Here is a 25,051-nt window from a genome sequence, read left to right as displayed (position 1 = left end):
CCTCGCTCCCCCATTCGTTCCCCACTCCCAGCTGCTCCTCCCCTTCTTAATGGCGGGCATGCCGCTTGCATGCTGAACACAAGCCTGTCTGCGCCTGAACCGCGCCCAGCGCCAGAACCCTTGTCCCCCGCGAGCGCTACGACGCCAACTTACTTCACGAACTCACCGCCGGCCGATTATCCACCTGCTTCAAGGCTACCCCGAAGCTCAACCACGGACCCTTCACCTGCCGTAGCTGCAGCTTCACCAGCCACCGAACATCGGCACGTCCTGCCCCTCCCACCAGAGCAGGTCACAACCATCTCAGATGCATACTACTCAACACCCGCTCCGTCCACAAGCACGCCATCGAACTCTGGAATCTACTCGACTCATCCTCCTCGGACGTCTGCTTCCGGACGGAGACCTGGATGAACCTCTCCTTGGCACCCTACATTGCCATAGCCATCCCGGACGGCTGCAAGATCACCCGCAGGGACCGCACGAACAAACCGGGACGAGGAATCGCCATCGTCAACAGGAATTCCCTCAGAATTTCAACCAGCAGCGAAGACACCCTCAGCACTGCCGAGCACCCGCACTTCCAGATCCACATCATTCCCAACACTACCCTCCAAGGAAGCCTCGTCTACATGCCCCCCGGACCCCGACCACAGTTCAGCGACTCCATCACCGACGTCGTCCGCACTCATGCCCTCTCCTCCACAGACTACATCCTCCTCGGAGACCTGAACTTCCACCTCAAATACCAACGACGACAGCATCTCCACCACCCTGCTCGACAACCTCGGACTCCAACAGCTTGTCACGACACCCATCCACTCTGCAGGACACACGCTTGACCCCATCTTTTCCGCCAGCAGCCACGTACCTTTCAGCCACACCACCAAACTCCACTGGTCCGACCACCGCTGCATCCACTTCTCCTTCAAGAAACACACCACGAACAACCACCCGCAATGAATCCCCCACCGCAGCTGGAACGTCACCGAAGACCAACTAATCACCACCCTCGCCCGACACCCACCAACCGGCCCCACCGACACAGCAGCCAGCAACTTCAAGCAATGGATCGACTGCGCCAACACTCTCGCCATGGACAGGAAACCCTCAAACAGATGCACCAACAGGAGCGCCATCTGGTTCACCACCGACCTCCAGGCATCCAAGCAGACTTGCTGAAGACTCCAGAAGAAGTGGTGCCACGACCACACACCGGACAACCATGCAGCCCTCAAGAACGCTAGCCGCATGCATCAACTACTTCAAGACGCCAAAAGGACCTCTTTCAAAGAACGCATCAACAACCACGCGCACAACAGCAAGGAGCTCTTCAACATTGTGAAAGGACTCGCCAACCCAGCTCCAGCTCCGACATCCCGCCGTTGCAAGACCTCTGCGACTTCCTAGCCACCTATTTCCACCACAAGATCGCAGACATCCACGACAGCTTCAACACCCAGACCCCCTCTGACAGCGGCCGACACTTCAGACTTACCGCCCCCCAACCACACCGGTCTCCTGCTCTCCTGGAAACACGTCAACGACAACGACAAAATCATGAACACCATCCACTCCGGCTCACCATCTGACCCCTGCCCTCACCACACCTTCAACAAATTGAGCTCCATCATCGCACCCCATCTCCTGAAGATAATCAACCGCTCCTTCGAGACCGCCACCTTCCCGGAGAGCTGGAAACACGCAGAGATCAACACCCTTCTCAAAAAACCCAAGGCGGACGCAAAGGACCTCAAGAACTTCCGGCCCTGCTCCCGTTCCTTGCGAAAGTCATCGAGAAGACTGTCAACAGGCAATTGACCCGCTTCCTCGAGGAGAACAACATCCTGGACACATCCCAATCCGGTTTCAGCAGCAACCACAGCACTGAAATCGCCCTCATCGCCGCCGCCACCGACGACATCAGGCCACTGCTGGACAAGGGCAAAACCGCGGCCCTCATCCTCCTGGACCTCTCGGCCACCTTCAACACAGTCTGCCACCACACCCTACGCACACGCCTCCACGACGCAGGGATCCGCGACAAAGCCCTGGACTGGACCACCTCCTTCCTCACAGGCAGAACCCAGAGAGTCCGCCTCACCCCATTCTGATCCGAAGCCACCAAGATCACCTGCGGCGTACCCCAAGGATCATCCCGCAGCACGACCCTTTTTAACATCTGCATGGCACCGCCCGCCAACATCGTCCGATCCCACGACCTCAACATAATCTCATACGCCGACGACACCCAGCTGATCCTCTCACCAAGGACCCCGCCGTCGCCAAAACCAACCTTCACGTAGGAATGAAGGCCGTCGCCGAATGAATGACCAGTCGCCTGAAACTGAACTCAGACGAGACAGAGGTTTTCATCCTCTGCTCCACCTCATCCGCCCAGGGACAACTCCTTGTGGCCGGCCGTGCTGGGAGCTGCTCCAACTCCCACCGACTGTGCTCGCAACCTGGGGTTCATCCTGGACTCATCACTCTCAATGACCCAGTAATTCAACGCCGTCTCCTCCTCCTGCTTCAACAACCTCTGCATGATTCACAAGATCTACAGATGGATCCCCACCGGAACCAGAAGAAAGGTCACCCAGGCCCTCATCAGCAGCAGGCTGGACTACGGCAATGCCATCTACGCGAAAAACCACGGCCAAGCTCCAAGAAAGACTTCAACGTATACAGAACGTACTCCGCACGCCTTATCCTAGACATCCCCGCCACAGCCACATCACTGCCCACCTGAGACCTGCACTGGCTCCCCGTCAACAAGAGGATCACCTTCAAGCTCCTCACCCATGCTTACAAAGCACTCCACAACACCAGACTAGCATACCTCAACAAATAACTCCCCTTCTACACCCCGAACCGCCAGCTTAGCTCTTCTGACCTCTCCACCATTCCACGCATCCATCGAACGACCACCCGCAGCAGATCATTCTCCCACCTCGCCACCAAGACATGGATCACCCTCCCCATCCACCTGCTGACCTTCAGGAGACTTCAAGACCTGGCTGTTGGAGCAGTAGCAGCACCACCTCGTCCCCCCCCCCCCCCCACACCTTCCTTAGCGCCTTGACTCTCACAGGTGGGTAGTGCGCTCTACAAATGATTGATTGATTGATAGTTAGACTTTCCATGATCAGTTCGCAAACCCTCCTCCGGGGATGGTATAGCTTTGGCATTGGATTCTAAAGTAAAGAATCTACTGCTAGATGTCTCTATCAGATTACCAAGTTACTTACCTTCGGTAACTCATTATCCGGTAGAGACTGGATCTAGCTGCCAATTCCTTAACGACCTTCCCATCCTCCCCACTCAGTAAACGGAGTCCTCTCTTGTCTCAAAGATTTCATTATTTTCATTCACATCCTGGAAAAAAAAAAAGGGGTAGGAATCCAGTGATTTGACAGAAGGGTGTCATATTTTAGCTCACTGAGTCAAAAGGCAGTTTCCATATGTGGCTCCATGTTTTGAGCGTGGAAAATAGTCAAGGAAGAAAATGTCTGCACAGGAGTTATATGCACTCCATCGACGTCGCTTCCAGTGGAGGATGTTGATACAGTCGCGCAACTCCCTCTACAACGCATGGATGTGCTATGGGAAAAATGTTCTGGATCCAGTCTTGTGCCAGGGTGAGATTCTAAAGTAAGGAATCTGTGGCTAGATCCTGTCTACCAGATAATGCGTTACTGAAGGGTAAGCAACTTGTTCTTCTGAGCTTTCTGTCTCTGAACAGAGCATGGGAGTGTTTGCATTCCTTTTAGATAAGGTGGGCTCCAGCAAGGCAATTGATTTGAGGCTATAAATCCCTTCGTTAAGGAGCCTTTAACAGTCTTGTGTTTGAAAGAAGCAGATGTGTCCACGCACACCGATGCCAGCCAACATAATTAAGGTACTAGTAAAGTCTTAAGTTAACTTTGCTTATTCAACACACATGAAAACTTCCTTCAACTTTAACTTTAAACATTAAACTCTTTACAAAAACTGTCACTGAGATCATCACTGCCCCAATAAACACCAAAAGATGTGCAACTGCAAATAAGTTATATATGTACCTTTTGTTTTGATTATCTTTATTCTGTGTTAAAAAGTAACATCCCGGATGCTCCGTCACATGTTTTTTTCTATGCAAATATGCTACAAATACTGTGTTCGAAATGAGGTTTCTCGTTGGCTAGGGTATACACCTAAGCCTGGCAGGCCCTACCACTCTAGGCCGAGTAAGGGAGTTACACACCCAAAGTAACCCCTGTGCACTCCCTTGGTGGAGCAGTCAGGCTTAACAGACACGCACGCAAATATGCACATACACACACACAAACGCACGCAACACACACCACTGTGCCACTAGGCAATGGTCCTAACAGTATAGGTAATGCAGTAGGGTAACTCATCATAGATTGTACCCGTCACAAAAAACCTAATCACTGTGCATAATATACAGATCCTGAAATGACACTTGTTATCTTGTCGTCACTAGGCCTAAAACCAACATCAATCATAACATGGCATAAAATGCAGGTTAGGTCATACATCATTCATGGCTGCTGGGCATGCTAGCCCGTCCTAGAAATGTGAGGAAATACAACCTACATTACAACATCAGGGTATAAGCATGAAGCAGTGAACCTCCGAGTGAACACTTGAGCCATAGAATGCCAGTTCATAAACTCGGGCAACACACCAGTCACCATAACATCACCATATGCATAGTACTACTGTTTACCTCAATTCACAATAAAGGGTGCCTTTCATAGGGAATATGAAAATTGTCACAACACGTAGGGTGCAGGAACGCCAGTACACTATTTCATGAGTGACGGTAATCCTAGTGTCTCTAAAGGTGGCAAGTACTACTCAAAGGGCCCGTCCAGGGCTTGCCCGTAATGCCACCAAAGAACAAAGCGATGCCCCCAAAGGCCATGACCAACATAGGCAGCTGCCTGTGAGTGCAGAACAGCCGCTGCCTCCGAGGCAGCCTTCTCTGAGACGGAGGCAGACATTGCAGCGTGTCCGGGACCCTCCAAGGCCCCCTGGACTGCTAATAAGGCTTGGCAAGGGGCCGGCCATGAAGATTCGGTCGGCTCTGGGGATACAAGCTGCCTCACTGAGATGCAATTATGCCTGTCGAGAGCGGAATCTCGAATAGTCTGTCCAGGCTCCCTCCTTACCCCAGTCTTCTGGCCGTGCTCTGCTTACTGTGGTGCGGGCGGGTCTGCCTGTGTCTCCCGCGGGTGCTTACTCACTGGTTTTGTCGGCGGGCCTCCCCCACAAGGCCCAACAGCAGTAACCGCTCCAGGCCAGCTTCCGCATTCTTCAAGAGACTCGGGCGGGGCTACACTTTGTTACCAAGGGTTGCTAGGCAACCTATTCCATGCTGGAGCCTCGTTGGTAGACGCCAACACGATTCCTTTTCCCCACGGCTTCCCCGATGCACGCCATGTCTATGCGGGCAAGACTGTTAAGAGGTCAAGAGCACCGCGTCCTCCAGTGCTTTGCCTCAGCAGCCCTCATGCAGCGCTCCACATGCACTGCTGGTGAAAAACACGAGGGAAATGGCCCCAAGACAGCGTTAAACATGCTGGGAGGCAGGCAACTACCAAAGTGCTCCTCATGTGCTTTCCCTTTCAAGGTGACCACATACAGCTCTCACCACATGTGCTGGTAACATCAAGAGGCTGGGGGTAGAAACAGCGCTCCCCACACGCTGGGTTCAACAGAGGCAAGGAGCATAAACAGCACTCCTTGAAGAGCACTGGGGGTGCAGGCAGTAGTCCAGCACACAGGGTTCTTCTTAGCAGAACACAGCAAAGTCCCATGGCTGTTTCTTCCGGCTGCTCCTGGCAATGTGCAGCATGTAGAACCAGCAGCGTCTGGTTAAAAGTCCCACGCACTGTCTTCCATCATGGGGTCACAGCCTCTGTAATTGTACTACAAAAGTCTTTGTTCTGGGGGCACTTCAAACACTTTTTAGAAGTGCACAATGCCCCCCATTCAAACCCAAGCCCTGGCTCCAGACACACTACAGGGGGTCAGAGACAGCCTTGTGAAAGTCAAGCACAGACCAGGCCTATTCAGGTGCAAGGAAAACTCCTCCCACCACTCTAATGCAGCCACGGTCTATTCAGGCCAACTCTGAGTCACCCAGGAAAGGTAAGACACACCTCAACCCCCCCTTGTATGTCTAGAATGAATGTACATCCCCTTCTCCTGTCATTCTAAACCAGGCAGTAAATACACAACCAGGCAGGGCACAAAGAGTCATAAGCACAATCAAATGCCCACTTCTAAAAGTGCCATTTCTAAAATGGCAATAACAAATCTGCTTTCACCAATAAGCAGGATTTAAAACTACTCTCCTAAACATACCTAACATGGCCACGCTACCCCTTTCTTATTAGAAATGACCACTGAAGCCCACATTAGGGAATTCCCAATGCAAACCTATGAGGGTAGCCTCACAGCAGTGAGAAACCAAATGAGCGGTTTGGCACTACCAGGACATGCCATACAATAAAGGCACATGTCCTACCTTTTACCTACACAGCACCCTGCCCATAGGGCTCCCTAGGGGTGGCCTCCATGCAGTAAAAGGGGAGTTTTAGACGTGGCACTAACTTTGAGTGCCACATCACTGCGGCAGTTAACTGCATGTGCAGGCCCTGCAGGGGCCTGAGACTGGTTTGAAAGGCTACTTCCATGGATGGTACTGCAGGCCCGCTAGTAGCATTTCATTTACAGGCCCGGAGTTTGAGATATCGGTAAAATTAATATGCCAAACAGGTGTAGACCAACCTTACCAAGGTAACAAGTGAGAGCACGTGCACTTTAGCACTGATCAGCAGTGGTAAAGTGCCCAGAGTCATAAAACCAACAGAAACAGGTCAGAAAAAATACAGGAGGAAGACAAAGTTCTGGGATGACCCTTCAAAATGGGCTCGGTCCAACAAACTGCATTTGCAAAGGGCAGAAACAAACATTAATTGCTGCTGGAGGGCTGCAGTGAGCATTGCCGGAGCGCAATCAAAGTATTTATAGTAGGCTGAAAGTGGCTTGACATCTTAAACACTCAAAATCTCAATGTTCACCTCAGCAATATTATTCCCACCACCCACGTTAATGTTGTTAGTCCTTGGGGTCTTCTTCACTGTGTCTCCTTCTGCAGCATAGCAGTCCCCTCCAAGCTCCAGGGTGGAAAAATAGTCAAAGGGCTACATCAGTGGTCTTCAAACATTTTAATGCTCCCCCCCCCCCCCCCTCCTTTCAGGGGGAGAAAAATCATCTGACTCGCCCCTCCTCCCCCCTCAGATTTTTTCACTATTATTTTATTTAATTGGCAATGTTTAATTTCATCTGTACATATTTAGACATTGTAGTTATGTTCTGTTACTGTTTTAAAAATGCAATCAAATACATAATTGCCAAACATACTATTGTACTATTCTTGTCAGGCAGGCTTTACTAACATGACCAAGTATCCACAGTGTGACTATTAGAAGTGGGTGTGGGGGTATGACGAATATTTAGAGTCCCTTCCCTTTTGACACCTTCTCCCAGCCAGGAAATAAATTACAAAAGATGCTAGTGATGGCCCTTAACAGAGCGGCTTTGTGCTGCTCATTCTTTCAGCTTAGAATAAAGCATTGTTATCACCACAATGCTGCTTTTGGTCAGAGCCTTATGGTCAATGTCTCTATACAGGAAATATGCAAAGCGGCCACATGGGCATCTCCGCATACTTTTACAAAACATTGCTGATTAACACTCCTGCAAAGAGGTGGAAGGGATTCCAGGCGTGCTGAAAAAGTTTGCTTCCTCTCTTCTAGCACCACCACAGGGCAAGTAATACCGCTACATAATCTGTGCAGAGCATAGGAATCTAGATGAGATTTTATGATGTAAAAGATACCAGTTACCTGTAATTATAGTTCTGCAGCTTGAAACTCTTGTAAATTCACCCCACCTCCCCACAGGTAGGTAACTGTTTTCTTTTGGGCATTATGGACTTATGATCAATATCATAGTGAGTCTTACCGACTCGTCTGATATAAACACCACGAAGAAGAAACTTTTAAGTGATACCTTGGAAGTAACCAGTAAAAGGGGATGTAATGAGTGTCGCATGAATGTAGAAGAGTGTCACAGTGCAAATCAGTTGTCAGTGGTAAATGACTGGTTTCTTATTGCCCACCCTGGAATCCTTGTAAATCTTAGTATAAGCACCTGCCTGTGTCTGGGTCTCAGCACACTAAGCAAAGATATAAGCAAAATATTAAGTCTTGGCAAAGATGGAAAACATATGCGTTTCTTTCAATTTTTGTTTTGTCTATAGTAGCCTTAAACAAGCATTTACAATGCAATGGTCTCGGCAATATTATAGGTAGAGCTATTGGTATTGCTCATTATTTTTTTATCATTTTTGTATCCCTAAATAAATGGCATTGTCATTTCTATTGGCATTAGCTTTTTTTGCATATGTGATACCTATTGCATTAGCAGAGAGAGAGTGAGGTAGTGAGATAGAGAGAGAGAGAGTGAGGTATTGAAATAGAGAGTGAGGTAGTGAGAGAGAGTGAGGTAGATAGAGAGTGAGGTAGTGAGATAGAGAGTGAGGTAGATAGAGAGTGAGGTAGTGAGATAGAGAGAGTGAGGTAGTGAGGGAGAGGGATGTTGTGAGGTAGTGATATATAAGCATAGAGTGATGTTGTGATGTAGTGAGATAGAGAGAGAGGTAGTGAAAGAGAGAGTGAAAGTGAGTTAGTGAGATAGAAAGAGTGAGGTAGTGAGATAGAGAGTGATTGAGGTAGTGAGTGAGAGAGTGAAGTTGTGAGGGTGTGAGCTAGAGAGTGAGGTAGTGATGTTTTGAGAGAGAGAAGTTGTGAGATAGTGAGGTAGTGAGATAGAGTGGAGTAGTGAGGTAGAGAGAGTTATGTAGTGAGAGAGAGTGAGGTAGTGAAACAGTGATGTAGTGAGGGAGAGGGATGTTGTGAGGTAGTGAGATGTAAGCAGAGTGGTGTTGTGATGTAGTGAGATAGAGAGAGGTAGTGAAAGAGACAGTGAAAGTGAGTTAGTGAGATAGAAAGAGTGAGGTAGAGAGATAGAGAGTGAGTGATGTAGTGAGTTAGAGAGAGAGAGTGAAGTTGTGATATAGAGAGTGAGGGAGTGAGAGAGTGAGGTAGTGATCTTTTTAGAGAGAGAAGTAGTTGAAAGTGCATTTGCTCTGAGCTCATTCACGAATACAAATAAGTGTTACAGTACTTACATTTACTTTTTAATTGTGTTCTAAAGTGGAGAACATGGACTTCATTATATTTGTGCTGAAGAATCGCAGGGCTGTGGCTACGAGAATTGGCCGGGAATGCGGTCACTGGTTCGAATACAAAGATTGGCAGGGTACAGAGACTGGCTGGGTACAGAGACTGGTAGCGCTGAGATTGGCCGAGGGTGCAGGGACGTGCTGACTGGCTGGGTACTGCATCTACAGAGGCTGGCTGGGGGTACAGAGACTCTCTGGGGAGCAGAGGCTGACGCACGTCATCCTTCCAATGGCCAGGCGGCCACTCCCTCACCGGAGAGGTAAAATAGTGACTCTTCACTCCACAAGTATGGTGATCCGAACCATATAATAGTCGTCGATCTCGTGGGGGTCAATACATGTCTATATTATTAGCCTCGGTGTTCTGACATACCGCCAAAGCGCCGAGAAACAATGCTGAACCAGCGTCCAGCGCCCTCTCTTCCACTGGAGCACAAAGTACTGTAAAGTAACGTAGATGAAGGAGGCTACGCGTTCAGAAACGTGTCTCCCCTGAGAGTTCCATGGCACTAGACTAACACAGGCACTTAACATGTGCACTAGTCTGGAAGAGATTCGTTCACTTTCCAGCACCATGATAAGCGTGTAAGCTTTTAATTCTGTTAAGAACACTAGTGCTAAACCGATGGGAGTAAAACGGAAATAAGTGCCATATGAGATGAACTGCTGGTCAAGACTTAAATCCTACCAAAGCCGACTCAGCCTTCTATCCTAACAAGGTATACAAGTTACATCGGAAAACAAGAACAGCTGATGTTTACAGCACTTGGAAACGCAGGATGTAGAATGGAGCGCTATCTGTAAACAATGTAATACTGCAAGCACCAACACCACAAGCTATGATGAATGCCAGCTGAGTACACAGATAATGCCGCCCGCCCTCTGATCATTTAAAGCTCGAAACCGATGGGAGTAAAACGGAAATATGTGCCATATGAGATGAACTGCTGGTCAAGACTTAAGGATTCCCGAGCCCGGCGCCGCACGCAACGCCCTCGGAGCTTCGCGTGAATGCTAAACAAGGCCGGGTGAGATTACTAGCTGTAAGGGGCCCCACCTACAGAGAGAGTCTAACAAGGGGGAAAGGCGTCCAAGGCACGGTGCGGATCCCTGCTCATCGAAGGGCAGCGCCGCCAACTATACTCACAACAGCACGAAGATCCTCACGGCCAGAGGACAGCAAAACAATGGCGGATGGAAGCTCCGAAACTTTTTCGGATTTGGGGGCGTGTTCCTGCTGTTCTAAAAGGGCGTGGCTAAAAAGTGGAAAGAACAGCAAGGAACACGCCCCCGAATCTGAAAAAGACGGAGCCTATTTGGAGGGACGGCTCTCTCCTCCAATGGCGGGCCTCCGTTTAGGACTTGGGGGGTGAGGATGACTTCAGCACCACCTACAGCACAAGGCTTGTCTGGCTAGAAGAGGAGGAAACTGATTTTTGGGCTGTGCTTGATTGCCAGGGGTATGGGGGTTAGAGGCGGGCAAAAGGGAACCTAGATGCATGGTTAGATCAACCTACTTGCTGAGGGGATTGGTTACAAGAATGTGTATGCAGAAAAAGTTACCATGTATGCTAATAGTTCTATTGCAGCTGCAAGTTCTATGTTATCATGTGATGAGGGAATATATTTTGCCTTTCGCTTGTTGCAATGGCTTGATTTTCTTTATAAAATGGAAATAAAGCATTTTTTTAGTATAAAGTTACGACAAACATCTGATTAACAAAGCCTTTCATTTGCCCATTTCAATTTAATGACCAGCAGGTTAGTTTGGGAGATGCTGTTGCACTGAAAGCGATTTGAAGGAATGTACTGTATAGTGAAGTATATAATCAGATATAACTGCTTATTGCTATACTGCAAGCTTTACACTTTTGTTTCCAAAGTAGTGCAAGATAGTATACTTTTCATCAATCTAATGCACAAATTAACAATTTTGAACACATCAGCGGGTCTTTTGCACCCATTCGAGGCCGCTATATCATGAGCCAATACTCAGTTGTGAGCTGGTCCTTGAACAGACTCTTAAGAATTCCAAAGACCAAATTCTACACAGAACTTCAGCACAGCTTTTTATTTAAATATGATGCAAAATCTTCATGGCAATACTTGCATGTGGCAATAAAAGCTGGCTCTTGCAGGCACTAGGGGTCTTTGAAAGTTTAGTTTGTGACCACATAGCTTCCAATGTGAGAGCCTCAGGAAAACCTACAAAGATTTTTGGGAAGGTTAAAATATTTAATGAGTGCTTGTCAAATAGCACCAGATCCGGCAATAAGACTGACTTACCCTGTGGCCACAGATTGTTATACGATTTCTGTGGAACCACGGAAGAAAAGTGTGGTAGTCTGTTATTGTACTAGGAGTTTGGTGCCTTGATATTCCAAGTGTAAAACTGCTGATCATCATAGGGTAGTGTAATACTACTGTTTATACCTCAGCTTTACCACGTGAGACCAATGTTTATCATTTGACATGAATGTTTCCACAACTCTATGCAATGCTTCATTATCTAAAGTGTTCAAATGAGCAGTGCTGATCAACTTTTGTGCAAAAAAAACCTTTGCATCAAAATTTGATACAAATGCTACAGCATAATAACTTACTTCCCAAACCACTAGGCCCTAGGACTCTAAAACGTTTTGTTAGTTCATTAAAGGGCCGTGCTAGACACCTCGGTACTGTGTTTGCTTCACACCAGTTCTGGATGGGTAGACAGTTGCACTTCCCTTTGTGACCAGTTGCTCTTGAGGGCCTGTATTTACACCTTGAAAAATTAAACATGCTTCTCTGTTGTCCATGCTATATTAAAAAAAGAAGCAGGAAAAGGCGATACCCTGAAAGTAATTTATTTTCCTTTGTTTGATGCTTTCAACTACAACTCTTGTTCTTATTTTAGAAATTATGAACACAGAGGGCGGAGAATAAGAAAACTACATTCTTTATGAGTATAAAGAGACTATTTGCCATTTATATTCTTCCATAATCTCTGCCCCTTTAAAAATCAATGTTGGCATAAGATTGCAGCGAGACGTTAGAACCAATCACTCTTTGACTATGTACATGCCTGTTTCATGAACCCACAAGTTGTGACGCATACTCTGATATTGCAGTGTTGTGTGCTGGTCGCAACAGGTAATATACACATAGCCCCACATGTCTTGATCTGAGCCCCAATTATAGTTATAGACGCAATTGCAGTGCACCTTATAGTTGTGTTGATTTTGTATGTACTCTTATTTATTGTGTGAGCACAAAACTTATGCCAGGGAGCAGGTGTGCCACAATTGTGTATCCAATGAGACCGCTCCTCCTGCTTTAGAAATAGGTACCCAATACAACTTCCCGGTACTCTGTTAAGCAGCTAAATATTAACTATGAATTATTTAGCTGCTGGAACAGTATCATGATATTTCTCTAAATTGTTGCTTTAGTTTTAGACAACAAAGGTCAGAAACAAAACTAGGCAACCTTTGACTGCTATTTCTGAGCTGTACTGTCTGAAAATAATGTAGTAACTGACATAAATATGGGGTAAATAGGGTTTCTTTATTGACTGCAGGCCCACAGAGGCAGGTGCTCGCTCTGCGGTGCAGCACAAAAGCTTGCGCAAGACTATGTTAAACTCAACAGAAATAAAAAAAATGCATATATACACTTGATAAAACAAAAGGTACGCCCGTTTCATTCTGCACATCCCAATTGTGTCTTCAAAACTGTATGTAGCCTGTGTAACATTACACACGGACACATTCATTTTTTGTTTATTTTAGGCACTTGGAGGTTAACTGATTAAGTCATCAGGCCTTAAAAGAGAGGTGCGCTTGTTTGGCATGATTCTAAAATCTGTGAGGCCTTTCTCAAGAGCGTCTGTGAACACTCCCTGCTTTGAGAGGAAACTCAGGGCATGGCCTCAGGATGCCGCCGAACTGGAGATGAAAATGCATCTCTTCGCATAACAAAGGGACAATTAGCATCGCAAGAGACCCGCGTTCTCTTAACTCTGCTGGGGGATGGGCCCTGCCTCTAACACCTTTCTACAGAGAAGCAGCGTAGGATGCAGGTGTGCAAACAGAGGCTGTCTCTGTAAAGCTTCAATCTACGAGCAGTCATACAAGTGCAACTGTTAAGCGATGCATGATTTTAAAGGCGCAGCTAAGTTTTGTGTGGAAATTGTTTCATTTGTAAATACTACAGCTCCGTTTCGAGCTTGCGCAGGCTGAAAGGCTTACAGATCTCTCTGATCTCCTCACCATCTGAACGTTTGGAGTTACTGTGCTCAGTTTTGTAAGCTGTTCACGTCTTCAGTAGTGTGCACTATAAAAGGGGATATGAGAGGAAACAAAATCTGAATGCTAAACAAGGCCGGGTGAGATTACTAGCTGTAAGGGGCCCCACCTACAGAGAGAGTCTAACAAGGGGGAAAGGCGTCCAAGGCAAGGTGCGGATCCCTGCTCATCGAAGGGCAGCGCCGCCAACTATACTCACAACAGCACGAAGATCCTCACGGCCAGAGGACAGCAAAACAATGGCGGATGGAAGCTCCGAAACTTTTTCGGATTCGGGGGCGTGTTCCTGCTGTTCTAAAAGGGCGTGGCTAAAAAGTGGAAAGAACAGCAAGGAACACGCCCCCGAATCTGAAAAAGACGGAGCCTATTTGGAGGGACGGCTCTCTCCTCCAATGGCGGGCCTCCGTTTACGAAGCCAGCCAATGGAGGAGAGGCAAAAAGAGAGGCGGGCTAAGGAGCCACTCTAGGAAACATTAAATCTCGACTTCCGGTTCTGCCTTCGGCAGACCGGTAGTCCTCGACCTAAAAAGGGAGGCAGGGGAGCATTGAGTCAGTTTTATTTTGATATTAAAAAGAGAATTTGTAAAGGTTCAGTGACCTCTCATTGGGGCAGGATATTACATGCACCTTTTATTTACGAAGATCTGTTAATGGAAAATGAATGTAGAGCCACACCGTTAGCATTGACTAACAGGGAAAACTTTTCACAAATGTAATTCATATTGCAAAGTTTGAAGGCCTTTCAATAGGTTGATATTGATTCAAGCTAAAATTTGAGTTTGAAATGAGATCCATGTTTTCTGCTTTCTTTCACAGGCGGCCAAGCTGTTTGATGAAGAAGGGCGAAAGAAATTCTTCACTCAGGACATGAACAATATTCTACTGGAGTAAGTAGCTGTAGCTGAACAGTGGTCATTCTTGTGATCTTGTCTTCGAGGCATTTTCATTTTGTAAAAGCACAACTTTAACTTTTGCTCCCCATCAAGGCTTTCAGTAGCTTTCTTGGTTTGGCCATGAAAAGTGGCAGATAGGTAGTTGCATATTACATATCTATCACCCTTCTGGTGTATTAAAATATATGCAAGTTGTGGTGTGCAGCGTATTGTATTGCCACCTAGTGATTTTGAACCAAATGTACCCACCCCATTTTAGTGAGCAAAGCTAGCTAGCCTCCTTAGGATTAAATTTTTTTGTCTTTGAATCATTCTTCAGCATGTGATTCTCTGGTCCCAGAACACTAGTGAGAAAGAAACCTCTTCAATATAATGTGGTTATGTTGTCCTATAATGTAATTATGCATAGGTGTGAAATTTTGACCATGTCACTTCAATAGTTCCAGAGTGTTGCATTCTCCTATCATGCCTAGCAGGGAGACAATTTTTGTCAGTCCGTAGAGTCTGGTATATTGCTTGTCCGCTAGGACCAGCTATAAAGAAAACAAAAGTCAAGGTAAGTCCACTCAGCAAAGGAGAGGTAACCAACTGTCTTATCACAAAATCATGCAGTTCAAACCTGGCTTAATTTTGTTTCCAGAGCACCTGATTTCTCTACCAATGGGATGGAAAGGCCCATTCAGGGCTTTGGAATAAGTAGGCAGGATTTGAAATGGGACAAAGTGAGTGCTCTAATTTGTGAGCTAGGACCATAACCTAGATTTTGTTTGAAAGCATCCTATAAAGCCAAGTAAGACAACTATTCATGAGCACCTGTTAACTTTAAAGTAGGATATTTTGAAGCTGCTTTAGAAGCCATAAAAAACGTACTTATGAATTGGTGAAATCAATCCAAAATTCTATTCCAGATTTTCTCTCCTATTAAAGAAGAGGGAGTGGAGGAGGACTGTACTGGATTTGCACAATGATACATACGGAAAAATCTGGTTTCCTCATGGTGGCAGCATTGTTCTTGCTTTTATAGGAGAAGGTGATTTCATAGTGTTTCTGGATATGGAAGTCACTTAAATAGCCACATACTTCTAAATCCTAAGTCAATTCTAGGCTTCTTGTTAAACAGATACAATTTTTAGTTCAAAGATCCACCATTTGGTCTGAAATTGGCCCGCTTCATTTTTACCATGTGTTTGGCTCCAACTGCAGTACAGGTTTGATGGGAACCGTGGTTGAATGACACATATTTAGGACTATTGGCTGATCAAAGCAACTTCCTCGCCACTGGAGTCCAGCTATCCTGGCTGAAGAGGGTTGAAACCCCGAAACCGGTCCTAGGATGCTTGAATCCGGCCAGGGAAGACGTGGCTTGGCAGTTCGGGCTGGACTGTTCCCATGAGGCACAGGTTCAAGACTGATTTGCATGTGGCCATTTCTGAGCTGGGGTGGCGTGGTGAGCAAAATAACGATGGATTAAACCCAGATCTGTGACTGGGGGTGAATGTTTTGCCAATGTGCAACATTCCGTCCATCTTGTGTGTTTTGCTGTTCGCCTTAAGTGGGAAGGGTATGCCCAGACGTGGGTCCTGTGCTCACTCGCCACTGGAGTCAAGCTATCCTGGCTGAAGATGGGTGAAACCCCGAAACCGGTCCTAGGATGCTTGATTCCGGTCCAGGGAAGACATGGCTTGGCAATTCGGGCTGGACTGTTCACATGAGGCACAGGGTCAAGACTGATTTGCATATGGCCATGACTGAGCTGCGGTGGCGTGGTGAGCAAAATAACGATGGATTAAACCCAGATCTGTGACTGGGGGTGAATGTTTTGCCAATGTGCAACATTCCGTCCATCTGGTGTGTTTTGCTGATCAAAGCAACTTCCTTCAGTATGCTCAAGCAAGAACGGCTTCTATCCGAAGTATGACCAGCAATCCAAGTCAATTTTGTCCCTGAATAGACTGTTTTTTCTCAGAGCCAGAATTCCTACAGAAGAAAGGAAAATATCCATCTATAGAAATAGGTCTGAAAATAATGACATTTGCCTTACACATTCTGGGCCAATACATTGTCACTGTAAGATAGCTGAAAATTATTTGGATGAGTGTCCTGTTGCAATCCCCTATGTTAGCAATGTTGATGGAGAAGGTAGCCAGTCCAGGAAGATTTGACCAAATACTTGACTCTAGTAGGAGGAGATTGGGGCTGCCAGGTTCTGGTCACAATTGAAATGAAGTCAATTTTGTTATAGAGAATGCAGCAAAATATTTTCACAGGATGAATATTGTCCGTGCTTTATCTGCAAGTATTTCTTACTACAGATGCTACTTTGACAGGACGAGGAGTTAACTTTTGAAAGTACATGTCGTTGGCCTGCGGTTTTCAGAGACATCAGCCCTAGATATATATATCTTCTGGAACAAAAAGCAGTCGGATAGGTGCTCAAAGTGTTCTTTGTGTGGGGAACAAACATGCGATGGTCAGTACCAACAATTCTACTACTGGTAGAAAGAAGAAAGCAAAGCGCAGACTGGTCCAGTGTTCAAACAGTTGTCCTAGGAGGCTCAGTGACTAGTTTTGGGTCATCATTCACAAAGTGGACACAACACTTAAGCGGATGCATTCAATTTCTGTGTGCATTCCATCTAGTTCTTTGATCCAGAAAATACTGCACAAGCTGAAGACAGAACTATCATATCCATCAAGTGTTTATAACCGCAATGATCTTCCTTGTCCGTGCAATTCAAAAGCACCGCAGTCACAACTCCATTTTTTTGTGAGTTTTGTATAGAGAATAACAAACCCGCATTTTCAGACCTCTACTGCGAAGTTTAAATATTTGGAAATGCAAAGACCTACTACAGTATTTGCAGTTGTTGCAGACTGACGTGTCATATTATTTATAGATGTCTTGTCACTGTATTTAAATGCAGAAGAATTGTCGAAGTGAATGTGCATTAATGCATTATACCTTGTACTCCTTCCCAGCTTAAGCCTGAATCTTTACTTTTCTCCATACAACATCGCTATAGTACAGAAACGTATCTCGTACTAAATTAAGAAGGGCGGAATTCGACTGCTCTGCCTATTTTAACACACTTAGATATTTTATGTATCCTCTTGTAGATTTTATATGCTTAATGTGTCTATGTACATCAAGGAAATAGTTTTTATCTTTGTGTTTAACATTTGTATTTTGTGTGTGCGTTTATGGCTTGATATAAACCTTATAAAGCTTTCTGATCTGATACTGATCATAGCTGAGAGTCACCAAGAACAGATTTGAAACTGTTCAACGCTTTGCTGAACTTCACCATGCATGAATGGCACAGTCAAGGGAGTGATGGGCATGTTTGCAAGGCTTCTCGTTGGAGGAAGGGAGGGTTCAAGAGATATGTGCAAGCAGACCTGGCTGAGATGTAAGCTGGAATGATGCGGTTGCCCGTTATCTCCCTGGCAGACTTGGAGGAGCCCAGAGTCTGGATCTGCAGAGGAGGCTTCGGGCACATTAGTAGGACCCGAAAGCGTGGTTTGCACAAGGCATTTTATGGTAGTTGAGGAAATAGCTTTAAGATGAGACCAAGTGCCATCCCTAGTTGTAATTAACCAGAGTATGCCGAATGAGGGTTACAGGCCAGGACCTGTGGCTTGGACAATGCATGGGCTTCTAACTAATCTACACCCAAAGCAGTCATGCTGGAAAAGTAACTTGAGGATTCTGAAGTAATAGTTCTTCATCAAAGGTGTCAGGAAGGGCTTTAGGGGATATCTTAATTTATTGTAGCATGTGCTACATGATATGACAACCTAGAACATATTTAAGCCATGTGTGAGCGTAGGAGGAACCTTGAAGGAGAGGGGTCTAGAGCTGGGTGGGCATACTTTGAGCCCATCACTGACTTTCCAGTGCTAGTGCGATTCATGGACGGGGCAAAGCTTAGAACCCCATGTTTTGCAGCGTGAATCTTTCTTCTCTTTTTTTAAAAAATTTTTTTGTAGCCCAGGTGGGCGTCGACGTCCCACCATTTGGTGTACCTCTCGTGACGTCGGCACGCTTCCTGCGGAAGCTCCCACCTCGGGGCGCCATCTTCAGATTCTTTTTTCCGCCGTTGGGTCTGGATCGGCTCCAGAGTTTTGGTGAAGAAAAGAAAAAAAAAACATGAGTCATCGAAGAAGTGGAGGAAGACTACAAAAAGGAAGATCAACAAGCCGGGACGATGAAGAAGGAGGAGAACCTCGATCTTCGACGGCCAACGTAGAATGCGCACTCAGGGACGCTGAGTGCAGGAATGGACAAGACACCCTTTAAATTCTGCCGTAACTGCCACCATAAATACGCGCAGAAGGACCAACACCCGGTCTGCAATCTTTACCTGCCAGTCGACCACGAGAGCAAAGACTGCAACGCCTGTTCCGCCTTCACACCGAAGACACTCCGGGTTAGAGAGAGACAGAGGAGAGCGAATTACAGCATGCAGGGCAAGGGACAGGCCCCGTCGCTGTACGAACTGGGCCTCTCCACCGACGATGAAGAAAACGTCGCCGAGGGACCAGATGACTTCACGGTCGCAGAGACCGATAAGAAAACGTCTGATAAAGTAGGAGAGACGTCTAACACTAAACCCTCGACAGGGCCCCGAAAGCCCGAGTCAAAGTCCTCGAAAGGAGCACCGGCACCGAAAATTTCGACGACCGCAGTTTGCATCCAAGGACGAAAGGCCCGGCGGATCCTTCGAAAAGGACTCCCAGGTGGCGAAGACCGGCGAAAAGCCAAGGTCGTCTAAGCAAGGCCAAGAACTGGGGCGCTCGACTTTGAAGGAAAAGGTTGCGTCGACGCCGGCTCTGGCAAAAAGACCCGCGCTCGACGCCGAACAGGCCTCAGAGCTGGAAAAGAAGAGGAGGCTCGAGGCAGAAATGGAGAGCATCCTACAAAGGAAAAAGGAGTTCGATGAAAAATTTACGATTCCCACGAAACCACAGTCTGTCATCGTAGACGTCGAGGAACAGGAAGAGTTCGACGCCGAAGAACTGTCAAACTCCGGGAGAAGAAGAAGAGGACCTATAATATGAGGGAGAGGAAGATGAGGACCAACAATCATATGGCTCAGCGCCGTCGACGACACAGGACCTGGAGTGGCAGGACCCAGACGCCGAAAACCCGGAAGAGCCTGTAGAGACTTACCCTTCGAGGCCTTCGCCGCCAGATGACATTGGGGCCTACAATATGGTCATCAAAAGCGCAGCTGTAGCTTTTGGGGTCAAGCTGGAGGAAGAAAAGCCGAAAGCAGACTTTTTACTGGAAACACTGCTCCCCATCCAAACGAGGAGATAGTTCCTCCCCATGCTCCAAAGTGTCATGAATCAGGGGAAGGAGGCGCTCAAGGACCCAGCAACCTGCAAATCCATCACACCTAGGACGGAGAAGAAGTATAAGCACTCCTCACAGGATCCTCCCTACATCAAGGGATCTGTCACAGCGGACTCCATCATTGCATCAACTGCAAGGAAAAGGGCTAATGTCCCGGCAACTTCTGGGCCACCACCCGACAAGGAAAGCAGGGGGATGGACCTGACTGGGAGGAAGATTGAGAGAAACACGGCAATGCACTGGCGCATGGCGAACTCATGCCCTACTGAACAGACACCAATACCAAAATTGGAACGAAATGGGGGAGCTAATCAAGCACCTCCCCGAACAATACCAGCAAAGAGCCTTGCACCTGGTGGAGGAAGGGAAGAATATCGCAAATTCTTGCCTTAAAACGGCCTTAGATGGAGCCGAAACATCAAGCAGGCTGATGGCAATAGGGATAACGGAAAGAAGGCAGGCCTGGCTCAGGATCTCAGGCTTCAAGACGGCAGTCCAGAATAACATTCTGAACACCCCTTTCAACGGGGAAACGCTGTTCGGAGCCCCGGTGGATGAAAAACTCACCCAGCTCAAAAAGGAGAACGAAACCGCAAGGTCCATGGGGGCCCTGCAATTCAGAGGGATGAGAAGAGGTACCCCGACACAGAGACAATACGGACGGGGCGGAAACCAGCCGGGAACGTCGCACCAGACATTCCAGCAGGGCCACCAGGGCGACAATCACGGCCAGCAGGGGCAGCAGAAACAAAATTGGCAGTACCACCCTCGGGGCCAGTCCTTTTGCAGTAGAGGGAACGGACGAGGGCAAAGACGAAGAGGGGGAGATCAACCCGCCTCAAAGTGACTCCGCTCGGCGAAGCGTGCTCACCCACAAGATCCTTCCGAGGGGAGAGCACAAAAATTCAACAAGAGAGGGTTACACAGACCAAACGCCAACGAGCATGCAACACCGGTAGGCGGCAGGCTGAGACGTTTCCTTCAGGAATGGAAAAAGATAACCGACAAATGGATACTCAACATCATACAGTTTGGATACTGCATAGAGTTGGAAAGGAAACCACCGAACAGGAAACCAAAGAGAAGGGAACACTTAAAACAGGAGCTAGTGCAACTCGTAGAGGAAGCACAAGAGCTACTCCAAAAGGAGGCCATAGAACCAGTACCATTCAAAGAAAGGAACAAGGGAGTGTACTCAAACTACTTCCTGGTACCAAAGGTGGACGAAACACTAAGACCCATCCTGGATCTACGGTTCCTAAACAAGTACATAAGTTCACAAAAATTCAAAATGACGTCCCTACAAGAGGTACTCCCTCAGATGAGAGACGGAGACTTCATGTCCACCGTGGATCTCAAAGATGCATACCTGCACATCCCAATGAACAGGCGGCACAAACATCTGTTAAGATTTACCATCAACAAAGATCACTACCAGTTCACAACCATGGCATTCGGACTAAAGTCCGCACCAAGGGTTTTCACAAAATGCCTTGCGGCAGTGGCGGCGTACCTGCGGAGGGAAGGGATTCATGTATACCCTTATCTAGACGACTGGCTAATAAAAGCAAGTTCTCGCGAAAGATGCGAGGAACACGCACATCGGGTCACAAGGACGCTAACAAAGCTGGGATTCTCCATACACTGGGGAAAATCCTCAATGGAACCAGAACAGGTGAAGATCTTCCTGGGGGCACAGATAAACACCATACAGAAAACGGTGATCCCCCAGCTGAGGGAGATGCGCCTCTACCAGAAGGGGTGAGCTCTGACAGTGAGGACAGCAAGCAAGATCATGGGGATGATGGCATCATGTATTCACCTAGTCCCCAATGTACGCCTGCACATGAGACCATTCCAGGAATGGTTGCAACAACAATGGTCACAAGCAACCGGAAGTTGGGAGGATCTAGTGGTTGTAACGCACACACTGCAAGAAGAGATAGCATGGTGGAACAGGGAGAACATAACAATAGGGAAGCCCTTAACACCACCAAGCCCAACAGTGACCATCACCACAGACGCATCCCAGATAGGATGGGGAGCACATATGAACAAGCTCAGAGTGAGGGGACTGTGGACTCCAGCAGATGCGGTCAGACACATCAACTACCTGGAATTGAAGACCGTATTCCTAGCCCTGAAGGCCTTCCAGAAAAACTGTACAGGTGTTGATACAAACAGACAACACGACTACGATGTTCTACAGCAATAAGCAGGGCGGAACACAATCGTTCCCTCTATCCAACCTGGCTCAGGAGATTTGGAGATGGGCCACCCCACTCAAAATAGACCTACTGGCCATACACCTACCAGGGAAGGACAATGTGGAAGCAGACTGGCTCAGCAGGCAGACTTCAGCATCCCACGAGTGGGAGCTCAATGGACAGGAAACTCAAAGGCTATTCAGAAGGTGGGGTACACCGACGATAGACCTGTTTGCAACACACCTGAATGCAAAATGCCAAAACTTCGCATCCAGGCAACCAGAAAAACAATCCCAGGGGAATGCCCTATGGATAAGCTGGTCAAAGACATTTGCCTTTCGCTTTTCCCCCAATACCACTGATACCCAGGGTACTCAACAAGTGCAGGACCAGCAACATGACACTGATCCTAGTAGCACCACAGTGGGCAAGACAGACCTGGTACTCACAAATAATGGAAATGGCACAGGGGCCACCCCACAAGTTCACCAAAAGGAAGGACTTACACTCCATGCAAAACGGAGAAGTTCTACACCCAGAGCCAGAGAGCCTCAGCCTAGCGGCATGGATCCTGAAGACATAAAGTTTGCACACCTTAAGCTACCACAAAGCACCATGCGAGTGCTCCGGGAGGCAAGGAGACCAACGACACGAAAATGCTATGGGGAGAAATGGAAGAGATTCACACAATGGTGCAGCAAAAAGAAACTGCAGAACAAGTTGACAAAGGAATCAACAGTGCTGAGATACCTCACACACCTACTAAGGGCTAAACTATGTTCATCCTCGCTAAGGGTACACCTAGCAGCGATTGTAGCTTACACACGAGGTGAGACGGGGAAAGTTTCTTTACATCACGAGTAGTAAAGAGATTCCTGGAAGGGGCGAAAAGGATAGCACCACCAAAGAGGATCCCGCCGCCGGCATGGAACCTCAACATAGTCCTGACGGAACTTATGAAGGCACCCTTTGAGCCCATCCAAAAGGCCTCACTTCAAATGCTAACAATGAAGACAGCTTTTCTGGTGGCAATAACCTCGCTGCGCAGAGTAAGCGAGCTACAAGCACTAACACTGCAAGAACCTTACATCCAAATACACAAGGACAGGGTCGTAATGAGAACGGACCCACACTTCATGCCGAAGGTGGTGTCGGCATTCCATATGAACCAGACAATTCAAATACCGGGCTTCTTTCAGAACCCAGTCACCAGCGCAGAAAGGGCACTGCACACTCTAGACGCGAGAAGGGCGGTGATGCACTACATCGAGAGAACCAAGGAGCACAGGAAAACGAAGCAGTTTTTTGTGTCCTTAGCAACCAGCTTCCTGGGTAGACCAGTAACAAAAAGCACCATCGCTCACTGGATCGCACTGACGATACAATTGTGCCACAAACAGGCAGGGCAAGAGCTATCGGAAGGGGCACGGGCCCACTCCACAAGGAAGAAAGGAGCAACAATTGCTTTTCTGGCTAACACACCCATTCAAGACATATGCCTGGCGGCAACATGGGATTCAGTGCACACATTCACTAAGCACTACTGCGTGGATATACAAATGAACAAGGAAGCACAAGTAGGACAGAAGGTGCTTCAACATATGTTCAACGACCAATGCTCATCTTCCACCCAGCCGCCACAAAGATGACAAACCGCTACAAAGTCTATGCACAGCATAGTGAATCCAGAAAGATTCATGCTGCAAAACGAATAGTTTCTTACCTGTCGGTGTAGTTTTGCAGCTTGAAGATCTTTCTGGATTCAATAGCGAACCCACCCACCTCCGCCAGAAAGATGAGGCTGGAGCAGAAGGTGGAAAGACAGAGAATAGAGAACAAGAAGAGACTTAAAAGAAGCGTGTAAAAAGATATGATTAAGAAGAAGGAAAAAAAACATTTGCCTAGGATTCGAAACCGAAAAAAGAATCCGAAGATGGCGCCCCGAGGTGGGAGCTTCCGCAGGAAGCGTGCCGATGTCACGAGAGGTACACCAAATGGTGGGACGTCGACGCCCCCCCTGGGCTACAAAAAAAAAAAAGAGAGAGAGAGAAGAAAGACTACGATTCCGGACCCAACCACCAGACCGCGGATTAATGCACAGCCTAGTGAATCCAGTAAGATCTTCAAGCTGCAAAACTACACCGATAGGTAAACTATAACTATTCGTTCCGTCTGTTTGAACTCCTGTGTTTCCAATCCTCACATGCACACTTACAAGGCTATATTTTTAGGTTTCACCTGCACAGTGCTTGCTAATTTATTCTTGTATTTTAAAAAAAAATAAGCTTGAAAGTGACTTAGACCCCGTCCCTTACTTACCTTAACTTACTATTGGCTGGCTCCAACGTTGCTCCTTGCTGGTCAGAGCATCCTCTCCTCCGTCGTCGTACTGTGGAGTCCGGACCAAGTACTGCTTTAGGTGGTCATTCTCTTTTCACTCACTGGAGCTGCATGCTTCTGGTGGTAGTTTTTTTTTTTTTTTTATTACTCCCCTCAACTCACCTCCCTCCCCCACCCCCTTCATGCATATAAATTCAAAGCGCAGCATCGCCTGTACAGATGCTCCATGCATTCCACCCCCTCTATGTATTCCACATCAGTCCCTGTTCACAGGGCAGCTAGTCAAAAAAGCTAAATATATTTACTCACATCGATGCCAAATAAAATCTATTTAAAAGCAAAAATCTAGAAATAACATATCTTGGGACTGCACTTTTATTGAAAAATGTTCATAAGAAAATTTTCAGACCGAGGCTGTGGCAAAACAGAGGGTAGTTCGACTTTGCCCTTGACTTTTGGCAGCGCTGTTGTGCATGTTTACGTTTTTATGCATGTACTGAGGCGTTGCAGTGGAACCCCATCCCATCCCAGACCATGCCTGGCATAAATCACGCCTCAATTGGATTACACGCTCTTCACAAAGGTGACTAACCTTGGTCGTTGGCGCAATCGGTACTGATCTGAAAGCGATTTCTCACTGC

The 25,051-nt window shown here is 47.2% G+C and overlaps 1 protein-coding gene across 4 annotated transcripts in view; it reads left to right on the top strand.

Moving 5' to 3' along the window:
• Nucleotides 1-25,051, top strand: part of UBN2 (ubinuclein 2) — a 645,107-nt gene that overhangs the window by 281,010 nt on the left and 339,046 nt on the right. For all 4 annotated transcript variants that reach the window (XM_085601178.1, XM_085601176.1, XM_085601177.1 and 1 more), the window contains one exon: nt 14,428-14,498. In XM_085601178.1, coding sequence (XP_085457304.1) covers nt 14,428-14,498 — 71 coding nt within the window. The remainder of the gene's footprint in view (nt 1-14,427; nt 14,499-25,051) is intronic.

Source organism: Triturus cristatus, chromosome 4_2 (genome assembly GCF_964204655.1).
Source record: "Triturus cristatus chromosome 4_2, aTriCri1.1, whole genome shotgun sequence".
NCBI classification, from domain to species: Eukaryota; Metazoa; Chordata; class Amphibia; order Caudata; family Salamandridae; genus Triturus; species Triturus cristatus.
Note: the sequence above shows the minus strand (reverse complement) of the source record. Positions and strands in the feature narration are given on the sequence as shown.